Source organism: Carassius gibelio, chromosome B5 (genome assembly GCF_023724105.1).
Source record: "Carassius gibelio isolate Cgi1373 ecotype wild population from Czech Republic chromosome B5, carGib1.2-hapl.c, whole genome shotgun sequence".
NCBI lineage: Eukaryota > Metazoa > Chordata > Actinopteri > Cypriniformes > Cyprinidae > Carassius > Carassius gibelio.
The window spans coordinates 30312888-30333897 of NC_068400.1; the positions used below are offsets into that span (position 1 = coordinate 30312888).

The window sequence follows — 21010 nt, forward strand, 5'->3', positions numbered from 1 at the left end:
CGAATGTTTACTGAGAAATGTATTTGGTTTCATAAAAAATATATATTGGCAAGAAATAATGAAGGTAATAACCAGTTAGTATCATAAAAATAAAAATAATAATCGGTAACAAAATCAAAACATTTTTTTCTATCCATAATATCTGATTGGGAGTGAATTTGACAAATTTGACTGATGGATTAAGATGGTAAAGTGGTAAAAAGTTTTACAACAACGTTGTGCGACAGTGTTGTCAGTTCACATACAAAACAGCGCTTTTTTATAACATTTTAAAGCTTGCAAAAATATGATGTTTTTGCAAGGCAAATCATTTAAATGACTTCATGTTTTTTTAGCTGAATCATAGCAGCACCAAACAGAGCTTGGAGGGAACGTGTAATGAACAGCAACATATGACTACACATGGCTTTTAGGGCATTTAACTGGGAGAATTTAATATCTAAGGTGAAGACGTAATGGCGAAAGAATCATTAAAACAGTTCATTGTAAAGAACCGTTCAAAAGAACCGACTCTCGTGAATCAGTCACTTCTCACTTGGTTTGATTCGTGCTGCCTTGTGCTCAGCTCCCAGCTCCGCCCCTCGACTATCTGCACTGCTTGCTTGTGCTCGGTGTGATGTGGGTGGGTGAGTGAGTATGCACTGCGGTCTGTGTGGGACAGACGAACAGCAACGGGGCTCTGGGCGGTAAACTCCACAGAGGAAGAAATGACTTCTGCTCATGCTCTGAGGATTTTAAGCGCGACAGTTGATTGATTGTCAGGTTATCGTAGGACCAGTGAGAAGAGGACGCTGACGCGCAAGTTGTTGTCAGTATTGCAGTTTAGGGAGCGAGCGAGTGAGTTTGGGTTGGAGTTGGGTTGCTGATTCGCTAACCTTATACGCTTTTAAATTCATCGCAGCTTGGAAATATGGCTTTGCGAGCGAGAGCACTGTATGACTTTAATTCAGAAAACCCAGGAGAGATATCGGTGAAAGAGCACGAGATTATAACTCTGTACAGCGAACAGGACATTGAGGGCTGGCTGGAGGGGTCGAACAGTAGAGGGGAGAGAGGGCTCTTGCCTGCGTCCTACGTCGAGATATTGAGGACTGACACCTTCTCATCTTTTAACAACAACTCTCGATATGCCAACATCCCCACTGGTGGTTTTGACTTAAAAAATCAGACTCATGAGAACTACAGCACTGCACCAGCATCCAGCATCACAGCCTACCCTGCACTACCTCAGCAACAACAACATCATCATCCAGGGACTCCAGCCAGTGATGATGACTGGGATGACGACTGGGACGATCACTCATCTGTAGCTGATGAACCAAGGGTTGTTGGTGGAGGATATAGGAATTATGAAGGAAACGGACCCTCTGGCTACAGCATCTCTACCTCCTCCATGCCTAGAGGTGCACAGCAAGCCAAAAGTTCAGCAACGGTCAGCAGAAATCTGAACAGGTTCTCCACTTTCGTGAAGTCGGGCGGTGAGGCGTTTGTGCTGGGGGAAGCGTCCGGCTTTGTGAAGGATGGGGATAAAATCTGCGTGGTGATGGGTCAGTACGGTCCAGAGTGGCAGGAGAACCCATACCCGTTCACTTGCACTATTGATGACCCCACCAAGCAGACCAAATTCAAAGGCATGAAAAGTTACATTTCCTACAAGCTGACGCCCACCCACACGCAGAACCAGGTCAACAGAAGATATAAGCATTTCGATTGGCTCTACGCCCGATTGGTGGAGAAATTTCCTGTCATTTCAGTGCCGCACATCCCTGAAAAACAAGCCACCGGCCGCTTCGAAGAAGACTTCATTTCGAAAAGGAGAAGAGGGTTGATATGGTGGATGAATCATATGACCAGCCACCCTGTACTAGCCCGGTGTGACGTTTTCCAGCACTTCCTCACCTGCTCCAGCACGGATGAGAAGTCTTGGAAGCAAGGCAAGAGGAAAGCCGAGAAGGACGAAATGGTCGGTGCCAACTTCTTCCTCACCATCAGCACTCCAGCAGCCCCTCTTGACCTGCAAGATGTCGAAAGCAGGATTGACGGATTCAAGGCCTTCACCAAGAAAATGGATGACAGCGTAATCCAAGTCAATGCCACACTCAATGAGTTCGCAAGGAAGCAGATAGCCGGGTTTAAGAAAGAGTATCAGAAAGTGGGACTGTCTTTTAAGTATCTAAACCAAGCGTTCGAGATGGACCAGCAGTCATACTCGGTCGGTTTGAACCAAGCAATTGCGTATACCGGGGAAGCCTACGAAGCTATCGGAGACTTCTTTGTGGAGCAGCCTAAACAAGATGTGGACCCATTGATGGATTTGTTAGCCCTGTACCAAGGACACCTTACCAATTACCCAGATATCATTCATGTACAGAAAGGTATGCATTCACTTATTTAACCATGTTTTTATAATAGAAATATGCTTGAAACTGTGTTTAGACTGAGATCAGTGGATATGATAGACAACAGGGTCACCTGCTCTCAGAAATGTTTGCTTTGCTTGACTGATTTGTTTGAATTGAAGTGGCACTGAAGAGTTCACTGGCCGTCCTGGTTTCATCTGACTGCTGAGTCACATGGGATGAGCTGTTGTGTGTTTATTCTGTGGCCGGTAAATTAGACTCATACAATGACAAAACTGAAACTGTTGACGTACTGCATTGTTCAAAGAAGGTTGGCGGGGGAGTTTCAGTACACATGCAATCATCCAGTGAATGGCATTGATTTGAACATGGATGTCATTGTGACACATTTCTAACACCTAACAGCTGATAATGTCCTTGATCGCATTAGAAAATGAGAGTCATTTTAATTCAGATCAAAAGCATGTAGGAATCTGAAACCATGATGCTTCTGAATACAAATAAGGAGGGTGCAGGAGGTGTAACGAACGCACGTTCAGCTGTTTTGATTAACTGCTCAAATATGTATGAAGATTACATTAACATTTGCAGAGTTACAGTCTGAGATCATTATTTAGATAGACTTCCTTTTTTGTCTCAGTCATTTTTAAGATGGAGCTATTTGCTTGTAATGTAGTTCTCATAAAACGCATGATATCACATACATTTTTCAGTCAAGACAATGTTCATTTCAAATGTTTTTTATAATCTTTTCTCAGTTTCACTGCAGTTACATCATGCAGTAGTCATGATGCAGTTAATGAGTCACATGAAATGGCCAAACAAAAATCCACATCTATCATTAGAAAAAAAAAAATTGTCACAAGCTTATGAGCCCAGAGGCAAGACTTCACACACATATATATATATATGTATGTACTACCATTCAAGGGTTTTGGGGTCAGTACTTTTTTTCCCCCAATACCTTTTTTTAGCAAGGATATTAAGAATATAGCCTAGCATTTATATATTTATTGTCTTGTATGTTTTTCTTGCTGTTTCAACAGTCCACACGTATGTGGCAACTCGAAACCACAGCATGAACAAACAGTGTGCTTTTGTCAAAGCCCACAGAGATGTCTACGAGCTACAGGGCGGCAGTATTCGTCTGATCTGATTTGATCTTGTAGCTTTAAAAAAAAAAGTGTCCTAAATGTAGCTATATTTATTTTTATGAGAGTTAAATGTGTAAACCAGATGTTTAATGAGGTACAAACTGGTGCTGTAGACACCATCATTCTATTGTGTTTGCACAATGCTTTGGAAAAATTGAAATGCTGTGTCGTACTTCCAGCAGAGAGGCCTCAGTCTGTGACAGATCCAGCTGACAGTCTAGCACTGAGGTCACTTGCTGCTTGCTGAAGCCCATATGCCATACATGAGCATTTGCCAAAAGGTGTAGAGTATTTGAGTAAATTCTTATTGTCATTGTCACCATATAAAGTTAGAATGAAAGAAACAGTCTTATTATAGATTATTATAAAGGCTAAAATTACATATTTTCTCCATTGTATCTGTTGTTTCACCCACAATTTCACAGTTAATTTGAGAAACATCTACAGGTTATTAAGAAACTCATTTATTCCATGCCTTGACTGAGTCAGTAAAAAACTATGAGTAAACCTGTCCACCTTCTATCACCTCTGTGACTAGAATGTCTAATGGCAAACAAAACCCCATTCAAACAAACCCCCTGAGGGGTGTGTGGGGTCCATATGATAACCACTTCCTGCCTCATGTCCCCATAGACATTCAGTTATCTAGCTTTCAGAAGCTATAATGATCATTTTGGCCTTGAACTCTGGTTGTATAGCTGTATCTTGTTGCAGTTTCATCTTACTGTCATTTGTCATCTGTTTTCCCACTCAAATGCTGCCACTTTTTTGAATAAATCTCATGGTGATAGGAAAATCAATACCATATAACAACTGCATATCAGAGTCTACAACCAAATAAACCACAACACACCTCAGTAAACAACAGATGACAGCTTCTGAGTTGCTTTTATCCGTGTATAGTGTTGTCACGGTACCAAAATTTCAGTATTCGGTACCGATACCAGTGAAAATCCACTGTTCTCGGTACCAATTTCGGTACCAAAGCAAAACACAAAAATATGCTAATTAAAAAAAAAAAACGTTTTAGCACTAAAAATAAAACCAATGCCATTCTTTATACTTCTTATACTCTATACAATTGTGTTTAAAGTTTTTCTACAAGTTATATAATTATGAAAAACAGTAAACAAGTTTCACCCAAATTTAATTTGTCTTTTAATTTATGAAATTTAAACACATTTTATTTTTGGTAAATAAAGGGGATTTGCTATTAAAATTAAAACATGGAAGAAATATTGTGATTTATTTCTTTAAAAAATAAAGTTTTATACATTTTTTCAACAGTAGTAGCAGTATCACATACATTTTACTAAATAATAGTAATATTTCTAGCACAATGCCTTTATAAAAAATTTACTTTTAGGCCTAATGAATGCATTATTTGTCATTTTAACTGAACTTAAGGCTGGTGGTGATGCTTAAGGTATTTTTGGTCATTGAGGGTTTCTGTAAAAAAAAAAATAGTAATGGCGCCAGCCAATGAAATGAGCATCAAATACAGGTGTGCTGTGCGTCCATTGAGATGAACTGAAAAGTTCAGATCACTTGATGGAGAGAGAACTCTGAAGCTCAGATGCTGAAATTAATGCAAGCGTCATGCGCTTCAGTCTATGTAGTAAACAAACCCGCACGTCTCTGCCATTCATTGCCACACAGAGACACGCAGACCACGGATTCATATTTCAAACAACTTTTGCGGCTTAACATTTACAGATACTGGTCCATATGGAGATTTGATTTGATCAATTTATGCTAACTTTGACAATTCCATGACTGTCCATATTAAAATGTACGTTTCATTTTCATGACTAGATTTTAAGATTCCGTCCTCGTTTTCTGCTTCGCAGAAATCGCAGCACTGAACCGGGTTTGAACGGGACCTCGGTACTACTGGTACTTAAAGAAACCTGGTACCGTCACATTTAAAATTGTTTAGTACCGACTTGGTACCGAAGTAACGGGTCTTTTGACAACACTACCTGTGTAAATATAATATTATGCTTTTGGTGTTTTGTTTTTTTTTGTGTGTGAGATTATCAAATTTCAAGGCATTCATAATGTCCACGGGGATAAATTATACATTTTCTTTTCTTATTTTTTAGATAAAATACACGAGTACAGCATGTATTGATTTGCGTCACTATAGAACCTCCATTAGCAATGGAATTGAAGGTACTAGAGAGCCATTAGTGAACATACTGACGTTGATATTAATGGGATCCTTTTTTTTCGTTGCTTCTCTGTGACGTGCATTGATGTACGTGTTTCTTTTGACAATGAGAGGAAATATTGACTCAGATGTGATGTGATGTGGTTAGTATAAGTGGGGAAGTTAGCATTTTGCATAGACCCTCAACCACACACAGCAAGGCTATAGCTAAAACCTGTTGCCTGTTTGACACATTTTGAGTGTTCATTGTGTTGTAGCAATGTCTACCATTATCCCTTGAGGTTAAGTCTGGAAAGACCCTCTTTCAGCATAATTTACCTTCTCAGCTTTTCCTCTCTTTCATGAAACACAAGATTTTCTAAAGTGTGCTTTCTTCCAAGTCTTCTGAAGCCAAAATGTAGCTTTAGTGTAAGACAGAAGCTTCCTGCACATTTAAGTCATTTTCCCATCAAAAACAAGTGAGTTTAAACTGAAAATGATGTCATTATCTACCCAACCTTTTTTGCTTGAAAGGACAAAAAGACTTCTCTTTTTTTAAAATGACATAAATTCACGTTGAGCATGATTAAAAAAAATGAACAGTTCAGCCATGAAACTCTATTTGTGTTCTAATTGGTTCGTTCATTTCAGTGTTCCCAGCCAATTGGATTCACTTACACATTACTGTTTACCTAACCAGGACGTATTGGATAAATACTGTGTGCACGCAGTGTGGGTCCTCATCTAAGCCACCACCTCCCCAGCACCACCTGCCTATCTGCTTTAGGGATCTTCCTCTCTCTAGCAGCAGCAATATGTTTCCTTTTAATTTTTTGATCCAAGCATTAGCTGATCTAGTCCACCAAGACCATTTTTTTATATAAAGATTTTACAATCTAGGCCTATCCCAAGACATGTCATGACTGAAATATTTTTTAAATAAGTCTTTTATGCCCACCAAGGCTAATTTTTTTTTTAGTAAATGAATTTAAATATTATAATTTAAAATAACTGTTTTCTATTTGAATGTTTTAAATAAATGTAATTTAATATGATGGCAAAGCTAAATTTTCAGCAGCCATCAATATGCTGTTAAATAAATATTTATTGTTAGAAGTAGTATGTAATATTTGGGTAGAAACTGATAGTTTTTTTTTTTTTTTTTTGAATTCTTTGAGAGTTAAAAACATTTGACTATAGTATTGTAGCAATGTCAAAAGTCTGCACGGTCACTTTGGTCAGTTTAATTCATTATGCTGAATACAAGTATTGGTTTTATCTCTTTGTATGACAAAGAGCAGCTGGAATATTCTGCCTAGTATTTTCTCTTGTGTTTCACTGAAGGAAGAAAAAATAATGCAGGGTTGGGAATGGCATGAGTGTGAGTAGCTGATGACAAAACATTAATATTGGAGTGAACGACCATATTAATCCATCAACCGTGAGGGAAAGAACCTAATTGCTACTTTAAGCCTTCACTGTCTCTGCTGTTTATCAGGAAGATAATGATTAGCGTCAGCCACCAAAGAAGAGGCAGCAGCTTCTGAAATGGGCTCAAAGCTAAAATTCATTGGTCTCTATTCTGGCAAATGTCTTGTAATTCACAGCTGATGACTTTTGTATTATCCTCATAATACCCATGAATATAATGGTGCAGTTCCAAAGCAAATTGGACTTGCTCTCACTCACCTTTGCCAGTGAGTTCTGCATTTGCCTTCTCATTTGTTTGAAAAGCCAAATGATTTCTTTGTTTGTAAGGCTGGAATATATAACCAGCAACCTGTGTTATCATCCAACCAAAGTCCTGTGTCAAATGTCATGATCCATGTCAGGGTAATATGGTCGGGAATCAGTATGGGACTTGTTCTCTGGTCTCAGTTCAACGGCAGGATTGTGTTGTGTAATAGTACCTATTACGTAATGCCTGAAGAGGTTCTGCGGCAGCAGGCTTTATAGCGGCCCAGTCGAGCGCAGCTTCCCACGTGTGTCTCGTCCTTTCTCAGACTGTTTCCATACAACTGGTTTGTGCTGCAGCCTTGTAGTAGCTCTTATGTTTGATATTCCACCTACTAAAGGCTGTTTTAATACATGATTGTTAGCAATAAATGTACTCAAACTAAAGCCTTGATTGAGAAAACATGTTTTGGTGGCTTGAATAATGTTAATGTATCCTATTTTTAGTATGTACTATTATTAACTGAGATGTTAGTTAGTTGTGTAATCTGTAAGATGTCAGATAAGGGGTCTCCACTCCCGCTCTGTACATGGTATGGGGATGCCATGTTGCTTTTGTGTTAGAGTTTTAGAAAAAAATTAATATAATTTTTTTTTTCCTCTCGAATTTTATTTTATTTTTTGGCAAATTCAGTTTTTCATTAATTTTCTGGAATCCATTTTAATTAAATTGTAATAATCAAAAGTATCTCTAAATAATTGATAAAAAAATATTTCTCGCCCAGAAAGATGCATAACATATATATATATATATGTTATGCATCTTTCTGGGCGAGAAATATTTTTTTCCACTCTCAAATGCTGCTTTTTCAGACATTACATGCATGATGAAATGACATTCAGTTTTCTGAAGCCAGTCGGTTTCCTTCAGAAAAGCTGTGATATACACTCAATATATGGGAAACACTGTAGTCTCATAATTGAAGTGTAAATTGTGCAGATTGCATCATTGTCCAGTATTGTACTGTCAGGAATTTATTCTAAAAACATTTTCATAATTGTAACATACATATTTATATACATAATAATTCAGGTGCATGTGTAATAACATTGCGAAAACCTGATGCTACAGCAGCATGTCTTCTTCATCGTCTTGTCTGATGCACTCAACCAAGCATTCTAACCACAACCCCTCCCCACCCACCAGCAATTGAATTTATGTAGGCAGAATTATTTTAAGGTTATTCTAATGGGCCTCTTCATGACATCACAAAACCCCGGAAAACAACGCTGTAGTTCAAACGAGCCGTTCTATGTAGTTCTTGAAAAGGGACTTTTTAAAAATGAATTATCTCCCTTTGGAGTGAACTTAGAGTTTTGTACCTTTTTGTAGATCTTTTTTATGCCTAACCATACACACTGACCAGGGGCATTTCCTCTGAGGAGGCAAGGGAGGTAGTGTCTCCTCAAAAAATTGAATGAGAAAGTGGTCGATACTAAAGAAATAAAACAATTCAAATGTTACTTAATATAACATTATGAAGTAACAGTCCCCAACAGCGACACCCACAGGTAAAGTTACAGCGGAGGCTTGCCTCCCTTCGGCCCATAGACTTAAAATAGAGCCCTTTAAGTGCTGTGGGTTTGGTGGCGGGTTAAATGTAGAATGCCCTATGAGAAACATACATGACTTTAATAAATAGAATATTCATTACATTGTTAATGTAAGAATATAAAATATATATTTAAAATTATTTAAATATATTAAATATAAATATATATATTTTAAAATTTTTAATCAAATTAATCAGAATTTTCAGTGGATTAATCATGATTAATCACTATTTGCAATTACACCTGAATCCTAACCATTTTTGTTTCCTGAAATGCATTACCAAAAGATAAATAACTGGACACAGATACATAATTTTCATGTATTGATTCATCAATATGTGGTTCTTTTTTTCTGAATTTCAAAAGTTTAACTTTTACTTGGATCAAATTTACCTGAGCACTATATCAAACCATGCCATTTAACTACTGATAGAGTAAGGGTTTTAGGTGAACCAGTGGTTAAATATAGCCACATATCTATGAAATTATGCATAGAGAAACACAAACATGCTCCACCATCACATAAGCAGCACTCTGGGCACTCTTGTTTTTGGGAGGTGTTCATTTGCTCTGCCACAATACTTTAGGATCGATATTTTTTTACGTTCTGAAGGCTTCAAGTGCCAGTAAAACCAAGTAAAAATGCATATGCTTTTCCAAACAGCTGTAATTTTCGCTGGATTGCATGTAGGCGCTCTGCGCATGTGCAGTGTGAAACACAGGACGCTATAACAGGAAGAAGCTCCAGCGTATCAACTACCAAAGTTGTCTCTGTTTATCGAGCTTGGCATGAATGTATTTGAGAGTAAATGGGGTAAAACCTTAAGCTTCTTCTGTGTTTTCGTCGTGGCGCTCGCCGCTGTTTTTTACTATCTTGAGAATTCAGAGATCGACGAGACTTTCCTGACCTGAATAATTTGTCACACTGCGCATGCGTGAAATGCGTTAAAAAATTTGACGTAATTAACGACAAACAACTAATTAACGTCGTTAACGCGCTATTTTTGACAGCCCTAAAAAATAATAATAATTGCCTCCTCATTTCAGAACACCAGTTCACCTCTGCACACCCCTGACACTAATGACTAAAATGGTGAAAAAGCATAATAGGTCCCCTTTAAAGAAATGAAAATTTGCCATATTTATTAAATGCATGTTATTGATCTTACTGTGAACATGTATACATGTATATTTTTCATTTTCAAAAAAATGTATTGGGCTGGCATGTTTAATTAAGATGTCTTAAACTCAGTCTTATTCAGAAACTAGAAAGAATTGAGTTAACTTAAACCCCGCTCCAATACAAACGACTGCAAGCTTGCCTTCATTTTTGAGTGCAGCAGCCACATCTTAAAATCCCCAATAAAACAACTGTAATGATAAGAAAAAAGTCCCTGCTGACCTTTTTTGTTCCTTTTTTGATAACCAGTTTTAATCTAATGTACATCAGAATATGGAAGAAAATATCTTTCTCTACTTCTGTTCCATTATGACTTTAATCTTAATTGTCAACAACGTGACATTTAGGTGTGGTTCCTGTGTAAATACACTTGTTGCATGTAAAAGTAGAAAAGAAAAAAAAAATCCTTGTCCACAGCAAAACCAACACAGTCCTGTGTAAATAATGTCTGCAGGAGACTAGTGTTTCCACTCTCAAGGAAAAAGATGGTCTCAGTCAGATAGTAGTGGAAAAAAAAGTGATGCAAAAATAACTGAATGCATTCGATTCCTTAAAAAGAAACATAATTAGTAAAGAGATTATAAAGAGAACATTTCACATGTAAAATGAATGTTTTTACTGTATTACTGTCTTTCATCTTTGACCTGAATCTTGTCTTCCTTGAAATGCACTTGTCTTTCTCTTTGTGCTCTTTTGAACGGCATTTGTGTGAGTCAGTATGCTTGTGTGTGTGTGTGTTTGAGGAATTTCAGGGATCTGGGTTACACTGAAGTGAAGGCTTCTTTGGCCAGAAGGCAGAATGTGTGGAGTTTGGGGGGATGGGATGTTTGGGAATGTCTTGAATGTTTCTTCTCACTGAGGAGGGAAGTCAGCCATCTGTGCTCCATACTCCACTGATACACACAGCTTTTAAAGTAAATGATTATATCATGACAGATCATAAGATATAGTTAGAATCTATACCTTTATTTGAATTTAAATAACTGGAACAATTTCTGTAATTTTAGAGTAGGTTTTTTTGTTTTTTTTTATCAGAGCATTTCTGATTCCGCTGCATCAGACCGTCCCTTCCTAAAAAGTCACAGTTTGCACTTTTTATGGTTTCGTTTCAATTTTTTTTTTTTTTTTCGTTTTTTTTTTTTTGTAAACTCTCCATTTTTATTTTTATTCTAGTTTCACTTCTAGTTTTTGTCTTCGTAGTTTTTTATTAATAAACTTGCTTCAGAAATGATGTGTTACTGTTGAAGCCACCAACAAAGCCACTTTCTCAAGTAAAAACAGTATTTCTGACATGAGTAAAACAGGAACCCTGACTGCCTGCCTGAGTGAGGGGTCGGGACATCTTCATTCCCAAAGACAAACAAAATACACACTACCTTTCAAAAGGTTTTTTTTTTCATGTTTTGAAAGAAATCTCTATACTTTACCAATATTTTTTGATAGCATAACAGTAACAGTAACAGTACAATTTCCAATAACCTGTCTATTTGAATATATTTTAAAATAAAATGTATTTCTGTGATGGCAAAGGTGAATTTTCAGCAGCCATTACCCAAGTCTTTAGTCTCTAATGATCACATAATCTTTCAGAAATCATTTTGTGATCAATTTTATACATCCTTGCTGAATAAACGTAGTTTTTTTACTATCCCACTTACTCCTGAAGTGTACAGTATTATTAAGTATTTACTTAACATCTGCTATTTCACCAATATACAGTTATTCTCATCAGCATTTCTACACTCAAAGCAGCAGTAATGGTTCTTCCTTCCAGTTAGACGCACTTCTCTTTACTTATGAGGTTGAAGATCCTGTTTGATGACTATGACTGTTATCATGTCAAGTAACTCTAAAAGTGACACTAAATAGTTCATTTTCATTTCCCATCAGTGCAATGTGAACTAGGCTGGAAAAAGTGACGTCTTTGAAGTTTACTGATATTGTGGGAAGTTTTAGCACGGTCAGTCCCGTAGTCATTTTACTATTTGTTTTGAGCATTTTTCTATAGTTATATTATACATAGAAATTGGTCGTCGTGATTTTGCCAAGTCATGTTCCTGGATCAGTACATTAATGTCCAAAATCATAGACCTATCCCTAAACCTAAACATAAATCTACCCATAATTTATCCCAAAAATCAGTAGGAAATGATAGCTAAATTACCCTTGTTGTAACCCTAAAACAAACAGTTCCTGTAAATGTATCCCTCAAATGTGATTGGTTGTTTGGGATGTTGATCCAGGAGCATGTTGTATTTTGTGAAATCGCGTTCACTGTGTGAATTAACATATTATCTGTGATACTCGACTGTGAAGGGTTAATCATGGCATTCTGCTGTCAAACATCTTTATAGAATGAAATTGTCGACTTGAATTGCACAGCTAGTTTCACATCTCTCATATCACCCTGCAAGCTCTTTCCTTTCTCTAATCAATATTCCCTGATTGCATATTTTTTAATTACTGAGAAGCCATGTACATGATGAGGTACAGTCAGTTGGTCACTATAGCAAAATAAACACCCTTAAAGTGACCTTCTCATCCTGTCTGGGTTTGATTTCCGATAATGACCGACTTAAAGTATATTATTATATTGTGTATGCTAATGATAAACACTTCTCTTTTTCCTTCTTTAGACCGCACTTTCGCAAGTGTTTTTCCCTCTGCTAAGTCATTTCCGGTAAGAAAAAAAGCAGCCCTGTCTGTTGCTGATGCTGCAAAAATGTTACCAATCTGGTACAGTCAAGCTTTCTTAACAGGAAAACATGATTTTACTGCATTTCATGTAACTTCCACGTTCGAAGAGTTTGCAAGACTCTTTTGCAATAATGGCAGGGCTTGATGCAGATTTCACATTGCACATTACTCATTCATTTCACTTCCCCTTGAAGAAGACACAAGATCTGGAACAACAGATTTTAAACCAGCGTTCAGTTCAAACATATGTTCAGTAGCAGCAGCTTCAGTGAAATCAGTGTTTCCTTTTTTTCTTTTTCTTTTTTGTACTGTGTTAGAATGAAGTGTGCTGGCTATAGCAAAGCATTTATTAAAGTAAACAATAAATAAGAATAAACTAATAATAAGCAATTGGAGCAGAGACAAGAAGAAATGAAATAGACAGTGTCAAGTTCTTCATCAGGAAGGTCTATATACGTAACTTGATGTGGTCTTATACTTTCCCAAACTATGAAAACACCTGGTCTACAAACATGCCAGTGATTAAATAGTAAATTAATAAATGTATCAAAAATGTGACCTCATGGTCTCTTCACAGTCATGCAGAAGTACAGACGATCATAACCTGTTGAGCCATTTATCCTAACTTTCCCCTTGATTGAATCGGAGTCGATATTTAATCTCATCCTGGTTCCGCTCTCTTCACAGGTGCCCTGACGAAGGTGAAGGAGAGCCAGAAGCATGTAGAGGAAGGGAAGATGGAGGGCCAGCAGGCAGATGGGATCAGGGAACGCTGCAACATCATCTCTTTCGCCACACTGGCTGAGATCCAGCACTTCCATCAGACGCGAGTGCGGGACTTCAAGTCCCAGATGCAACATTACCTACAGCAGCAGATCAGCTTCTTCCAGAAGATCACAGGCAAGCTGGAGGAGGCTCTGCAGAAGTATGACGATGCCTAAATGAACCCTGTTCAGATGGGATCAACAGAGCTTCACCTTGCCTGGCAGAGAGCCAGGCGCAAATTAGCCAGCCCCTAGCAATATACGACAAACCAAGAGTCTAAAATGTATGAACTCTATCCCCATACAATACACGTCCATTATAAGGAACTGAAGATTGTTTGGGGCAAGTATATAGTGAGTTTGGACTGTGTTTTCCTCTGGGAAACTAACGAGGAAAACAGACATGAGAACAGAGTGTCGAATGTCTTCGCTGCATCCTGCTACTAATGTCATATTTTAAACATGTTCTTCACATGGATGAATGAGATATTGATATGACTCGAGGAGCTTGCGTGGCTCCTCATTGGCACCTTTGAAAGACCCTAGACCCTCTAGACCCTCTTAGCCGTTCTTAGATGTTTACAGACCCAACAGATACGCTGTCTTCACTGTTGTGCCTTCCAATCTTGTCTCGTTGGTATTTTAATCATTTCTTAAAAATAACTATATATTGTTCTTATTCTGAGATTTGTTTTTACGAAGTTTGATTTTATTATATCTTATACAAATGTCACGTCTGCTTAAAATGGCAGGCAAAGGAGTAGCTGGCTCGTGTTTGGAGATAAGCGTGGGAGTAGCTGGACATAATGCCCAAATTTGGTATCCCGTCTGTTTTATTTCCCCTTCCCCTCCCCTTGATATTTTGGTTCCAGTGCAAAACAGAATATGCATTTGAGAGAGAAATAGTAGCCGTTGTCAGATCACCTGCCGTCACTTGAAGACAATTGAGCAGGAGTCTAAAAATTGTGATGAAAACAGGAAGCACAACACACTCAGGATAACAAGAGTTCATTTTGGACACAATTTTTTCATATATAATACTCAAAACTAATGGTCCCAAGGTGCTCAGAGAATCCAGTTTATTTTCTTCTGCGCGTTTTTACTTCTCGTTGTGCAGGATAAACCACACCTAGATGTCCTGAATTGTTAAAAGATTCCAAATAAACTGCTCATCTAACTGCTTGTAGCACTGAATATATTTTTGTATTGTATGTGTTTTGAGCTAGGCATTTCAAACAGTTTTCCTAAAAGAGCATGTTTTTTTTCTCTTTTCCTGATTTATTCAGTATATATGACCAATAATGACGCAGTTTCAGTGCAAACGTGAGTGTTGTGTAGAAGGATGGAGGAAAGCTTTTAAAATGCATCTTCTTACTGGTGTTGCTGCATGAAATGTGAAAATGGGTGCAGATGTTTGTCAACACTATCATGAGGTTTGGCTGAAGAGATATTTTCACCGTGTACATGATGATAATAATGATAGACACATGTGATTGTTCATTTGCATCCGCAATAAAGAACATTCTCAACACTGATCACTTTAAATCCTGTTTGCCACTCATGATGGGAGTGAGATATTTATAATATACCGAATTTTTCGGACTATAAGTCGCACCTGAGTATAAGTCGCATCAGTCCAAAAATACGTCATGATGAGGAAAAAAACATATATAAGTTGCACTGAACTATAAGTCGCATTTATTTAGAACCAAGAACCAAGAGAAAACATTACCGTCTACAGCCGTGAGAGGGCGCTCTATCCCGCTCAGTCTAGACTACAGGAACACAGACCAGCATAGAGCGCCCTCTCGCCGCTGTAGACGGTAATGTTTTCTCTTGGTTCATTTCTCCTGGTTCATGTCAAATTAATTTTGATAAATAAGTCACACCTGACTATAAGTCGCAACCACCAACACCAACCAAACTATGAAAAAAAATCTGACTTATAGTCCGTAAAATACGGTAATGGCATTATTTTTGCAAACTCTATTGGATTTAGGCACTTCGTGGACTTAATGGTCTATTTACCATCTACTCATTTGATGCTTTTCTAGTATTAGTCGGTAACAATATTAAGGTGATTGCAGTCACTTACGAGTGATTTTTCGGGTTGGTGATGTGGTAATGAGAGGAGTGTTCACTTTTTCAAGGCCAAGCCGTGGGAACGCAGTCTGTTTGCCAGACCTGCCTGCTCTTCTAGTTGGCCCGGGCACAGCCGCTTTCCTCAGCACTGGCTTTCAGCGGGACGGGTCTCCGGGAGGTGTGCCAAGCAAGCCTACTAATGCCAGCCATGGGCACTCCTGTCTCAAAGTCCTCATTTTACTGGAGGTTTTTGAGATTTCTGAGATTAAAATTGCACATTGATCCAAAACATCAGTATCAAGCTCGTCCAGACGCATGAATCATTTGCTTTATTTGACAATACTGTATTATTCAAGCTTATCAAACACAATGGTGCGATGCTTAGGAATGCAGTAAATGTCCCCCAGCTAGGTCATTTCATGTGATTTTTACCATTTTCTCTCATTGTTTTCTTACCGGTCCAAACTCGGAAACAGTTTGGATGAAATAATGTCTCGGCCTTTTCCTGTTTAGGCTACGTCACCCAGCATTTCTCAGTGCGAGCGCATCTGCTGTGTAAGCACGTGACTACGCCGTTAGGCACATCTAGTGTAACAAAATGAATGCACATATTGAACACTTGCCAGAGCACAAGGCATGCAGCGCTGTGGGTGCCAGAATGCTTTCAATGGCATTCCAGATGTTTGCAACAGCAGGAACACAAGTCCTTCCCAGCGGAGCCATTGAAGGGTTGATATCGCAGTGTGTGGTTTCAGTACATTTCAAAAATACCACATTCACTTTAAATTCAATCCAATGTAAAATGTTAAATAAATAATTAATGAATCATCATAATAGCTGTTCCCCATAAAATATATATAAAGAGAGAGAGAGAGAGAATTATTAGAACATTAATGTATATTTTATTCATTTTAATATTTTATTTAAATTTCCATTTTTATTCAGATTTTAGAACCTCTGTGATCGGGTCATTCGTACTACTAGTAATGCGTGAGTTTTCAGTTTTTGTAACAACCAAACTGGAGTCCTGAGAATCTTTCACATATTAAACTCAATTTCAGGTCCACCCTCTTGAGGAATGCTTCTGCTGCAACCATGAGCCAGAAGGAAAACGCATCTGAAAACAAAATTCAAATTCCTCCCTAATAATTGAAGAACATTTCAGTCATAGCAGCTCACTGAGTATGTCTAACTGGCAAAAGGTTTTCTCTGTTTCTGATGCTGGACTGTATCAAACACTATTTGAGAAACACACAAACAGTGAATGCTGTTCCTTGTTACATGGCTGATATGTTTATCATATTACCACGAGGACATGAGTGGCTTTATAATGGCTCAGAACGTTGACCTAACTGCAGAAAAACAACTGTGTTGTTGTCTTATATCATTTTTGGAGATATTTGTACTTTTATGCCAGTTTTACATAGTAAGAAAGCCAGCAAACAAAAGGGGAAAATAAATAAATATAAATATAGTGTAAAGGAATATACTCTTAAGTGATATTAAAAAGGAATACATATGAACTGTACTGCCATTCAAAGATTTTGAGTTTGATAATAATGTTTTTGAAATCCATCTTGCCTGTACTGTATTTATTTGATAAAAAATACAGTAATAATGTTAAATATTATAACTATTCAAAATTAGCTATTTCTATTTTAATATATATTAAAGTAATATATTCCCATCAAAATCAGTATTTTCGGCAGCTGTTTCTCTAGTCTTCAGTATCACATAATCTTTCAGAAATGAGAAAAAAAATGCTGTAAAATCTAAATGTAAACTTTTACATTTTATTCACAATTTTTGAATTAGATTTGGTAATAATAAATAATGATAAAAAGAAAAAGAAACAATGATTCCATCATTAAATGTTGGAAAATAAAAAATAAAGGTGATTGAAATGTATCAAAATACATGTCCCTTTTCTCCATAGATTTTCCTGACAAGAAGTGCTGCTGATCTTTAATTATGCATGAGTTCACTGAGGTGCTGCAGTATTTCCTGGTCAATTGCATGTTTCCCAGCATACCTGAGCAGTGCCAGGAACTTGCCTGGACTTCTGTTTCCAATCACAGGGCTTTGATGTGCACTTGACCTGCTGAGGGCATGTGGACTCCACACCATTCTTCTAGCCTACAGGAAAACCCCAGAAAACCATGCACTCCACACACTGACTGACTTCAGATTCCAATGTTAGGAGTTCACATCCTTGGTTTTTACCATAGAAATTCCCAGCAAATTATACTACGTTCTGATGAGATTTTGAGGTCATTAGAAAATGAGCTGTTTTGTATCCCAGGAGGAACTAGTGTTCACGGGAACACACTCCACTGAAGCCATAGAGAACAGGGCTGTGTTTCCCAAAAGCATCGTAAGCTTTAAGTACATCGCAAACCTATATTTAAACCAATGAAGCTATGATCAATTTAGGCTTATGATGCTTTTGGGAAACGTATACTTTGATTTAATTTACTTTCAACATGTTTTGCATTCCACCAACATAAAAAAGTGAGTAAATAATAGCAGTATTTTATTTTTGAGTGAAATATCCCATTAGTATCATTCTTAGCATTAGCACTCAAAAAACGCGGAAAATGCTGAAGCAAGTCACAAGGCTCTGAGAGTTGCACCATGTGAACTTTCATCAGATTGTCTCAGTGTTGTGAATCACACAATTATCCAACATGTTTAGCCCACTTCCTGTTTGTTTTAATCATGTGATACTTGTGCTTTGACAGCTAAATGCAGTTAATATAGACCCTAGAATAAGTATGAGTTTCTGAAACAGACCAAAAATATCCATTAACTATACAGGCGAGTCAAGCAAGCTCTGTCACTGTATCTTTGCAGCAAAAATTGAGTCAGCGTTGATTTTTCAGTGACCAGCCCTTAAGCATAACAAGCAGCGATATCCCATGAGGTAATGCTGGCGGTGCACAACGGACCATTAACTAAACCTGCCCACTCTCAAGTGAATTATACTTAAAGCAGGGCTTTGTGTATTATTTGATTTGATTTGATTTAACTTTTTTTTAACAAACAGGAAGTGGGCTAAACACATGTGTGATTCACAAAACAAGCCGATCTGATGAAAGTACACATGGTGTGACGCCATCAAAGCTTTGAGACTTGCTTCAGCATTTCTTTAAGTGATAATGTATATTATATTTCCAATAAATCAATAATACACTTTATTCTACTGATATTTCTCATTAAGTTTTTCTTCAGTTTTTATACATCTAACATTACTCAAATACTGACTATAAAACCTTCAATAGCAAAAAGTGTAAAGAGGATATTCGTAATAATATTTCGAATATTTTATCACAGTATAAATGGGGCTTCATGCATTAAAATATGTTGCTGCCTATTTTTTGGAAGAGGTCCCTCACAAGATGTACAGACCTGGCAGAAAACTCTAGAATGTGAGACCAGTGGGCAATCTTCGCTGCGGTGTTGTTTTTATAGCCCCACACAGGAAGCCCGCTCTAGCAGGACCTCATTCATGTCTGAAAAAACCTGACTGCTTCCTCCTCTCTCGGCCTGTTGACCATGACTGATTACACACATACACAAACACACACACACACACGTTTGTGTTGCTTAGTGAGGACATTGCATAGACTTCCATTGATTTTCTATCAGGTTAATGATATTTTCTGTCCCCTAAACATCTGCAGAACACTAGAACATCAAAACATCTTTTGGCTGATTTATAAGCCTTTTTAAGAAGTGAGGACCAGTCAAATGTCCTAACTAGTGCGTTGTCATGATCTTTCACTATAAGTGAGGACATTTTAATGGCAGTGCATCATTTCTTATCTTAAATGCACAAAATACAAAATTTGCAGTCTTTTGACTATTATGACATTCTTCACATAAGCACTCATATTAAATAATGTTAAAACTCTGTGTAGAAATTATCTCCATTTTTTTAATTAAAAAATAATTGGATCTTTCTTTTTTTCTTTTTCTTATCTAGAAAAACAATTTTAACAGCATCATTTAAACTGCTTATTTTTCCCAGCATAAAAATTGTGCAATTTCACTTACTGTACTGTATGTAAGGGGGTTTTCAGTGAAGATACTTTATCCTCACCCACAACCGTGAAATTCTATCTCCTCATGTTACATTTCACATCCATACTACATTTAGACTCAGTTTACTAAGGCCGTATTTGGGTGTGTTTGAGAATTAGTTTAGATTGTCGAGAACTGAGTTTAGAACAAGCTTAGATACAAGGATATTGGGAACAATAGAGTAACTGAAACAATAGGAAAAGCTGTTACATGTTGTATAACGGAATGTAAAAGCATTTTAAATATTAATTTTGGGCAAGTATGTCTATCTATTATTTTACCTGCTGCATACCAAGACTGGAAGTGACATTCTCATTCGAGAGCATTTGATTGGACAAAAATCTGTGTAGTGCAAGATGAGTCATCAATGACTTACAATAAAAGTACCCTATAGCATAGTTCAAATCAGATGATGGGGCCCAAGTTCCCTTAAACACTCTTATTCATTGCTCATGACATGAAATCTAATTAAGACTTCAGGGATCCAGGAGAGTCAATCCTCTGTTGCTGGGCAGCTCTTCGTGATCTGGAGGGCTTAAACTAATTATGTTTCCGTCTCTTGGGATTCTTCTTCACAAATCATAGCTCAGAATGAGTCTGGTAGTCACCACAGCCTAGTGCGAACACGCTCAGCTCCTTTTCTTATAGGAATCCGGACTCATTTACTGCAATTAGCTCTTCTTCTACTAAGAAAAAGGAGGGAAATCATTACAGATAATAGATCATGTGTTTCTACACAATAGGATTTATTAAGAGGGCTAGCCTTTTGTTCTTTTGGCCCAATCACTGAAGCGCATTATATAAAGAGATAATTTTATGTCATTCTAAAGCTACTGTCAAACCTTTTCAATGATGAAGAGTAGTTGTGAAGTTGATTTAGGTTTTAATTAATCACAGAATAAGCAGATAAACCACTGTCTATTATCAGATGCATATCATTGTGAATCATCCTGACACTGATGTTGACAGAAACGGTTTCACAGTGTCACGTTTGTATGGTCAGCACATTACAGTGGATTGTCTCCAGCTTGCATTGTCTGTAATGCAATCCAGCTGAAACAATGGGAACCGATATTCAGTCAAACTCATGCTGCTTGTGACAGAGAATGCATTTTATTTCATGTGTTACTTGAATTATGAAATGATAATAAAAAATGGAGACTTTTTATTAATAGTAGCCTATACATAGTATCTATTTCTTTTTTTATTATTTCGTTTAATCACAAACACTTTTTGACTAAAAGAGATCT

General features: G+C 37.3%; 1 protein-coding gene across 1 annotated transcript; it reads left to right on the top strand.

The window, feature by feature from the left end:
* Positions 1–562: 562 nt before the first annotated feature.
* Positions 563–15130, top strand: LOC127958402 (sorting nexin-18). The gene is made up of 2 exons (XM_052557266.1): positions 563–2375; positions 13519–15130. Exons 1-2 carry the CDS (start codon positions 911–913, stop codon positions 13770–13772), a joined length of 1719 nt encoding a protein of 572 aa, XP_052413226.1. The 5' UTR covers positions 563–910; the 3' UTR covers positions 13773–15130.
* Positions 15131–21010: the final 5880 nt, after the last annotated feature.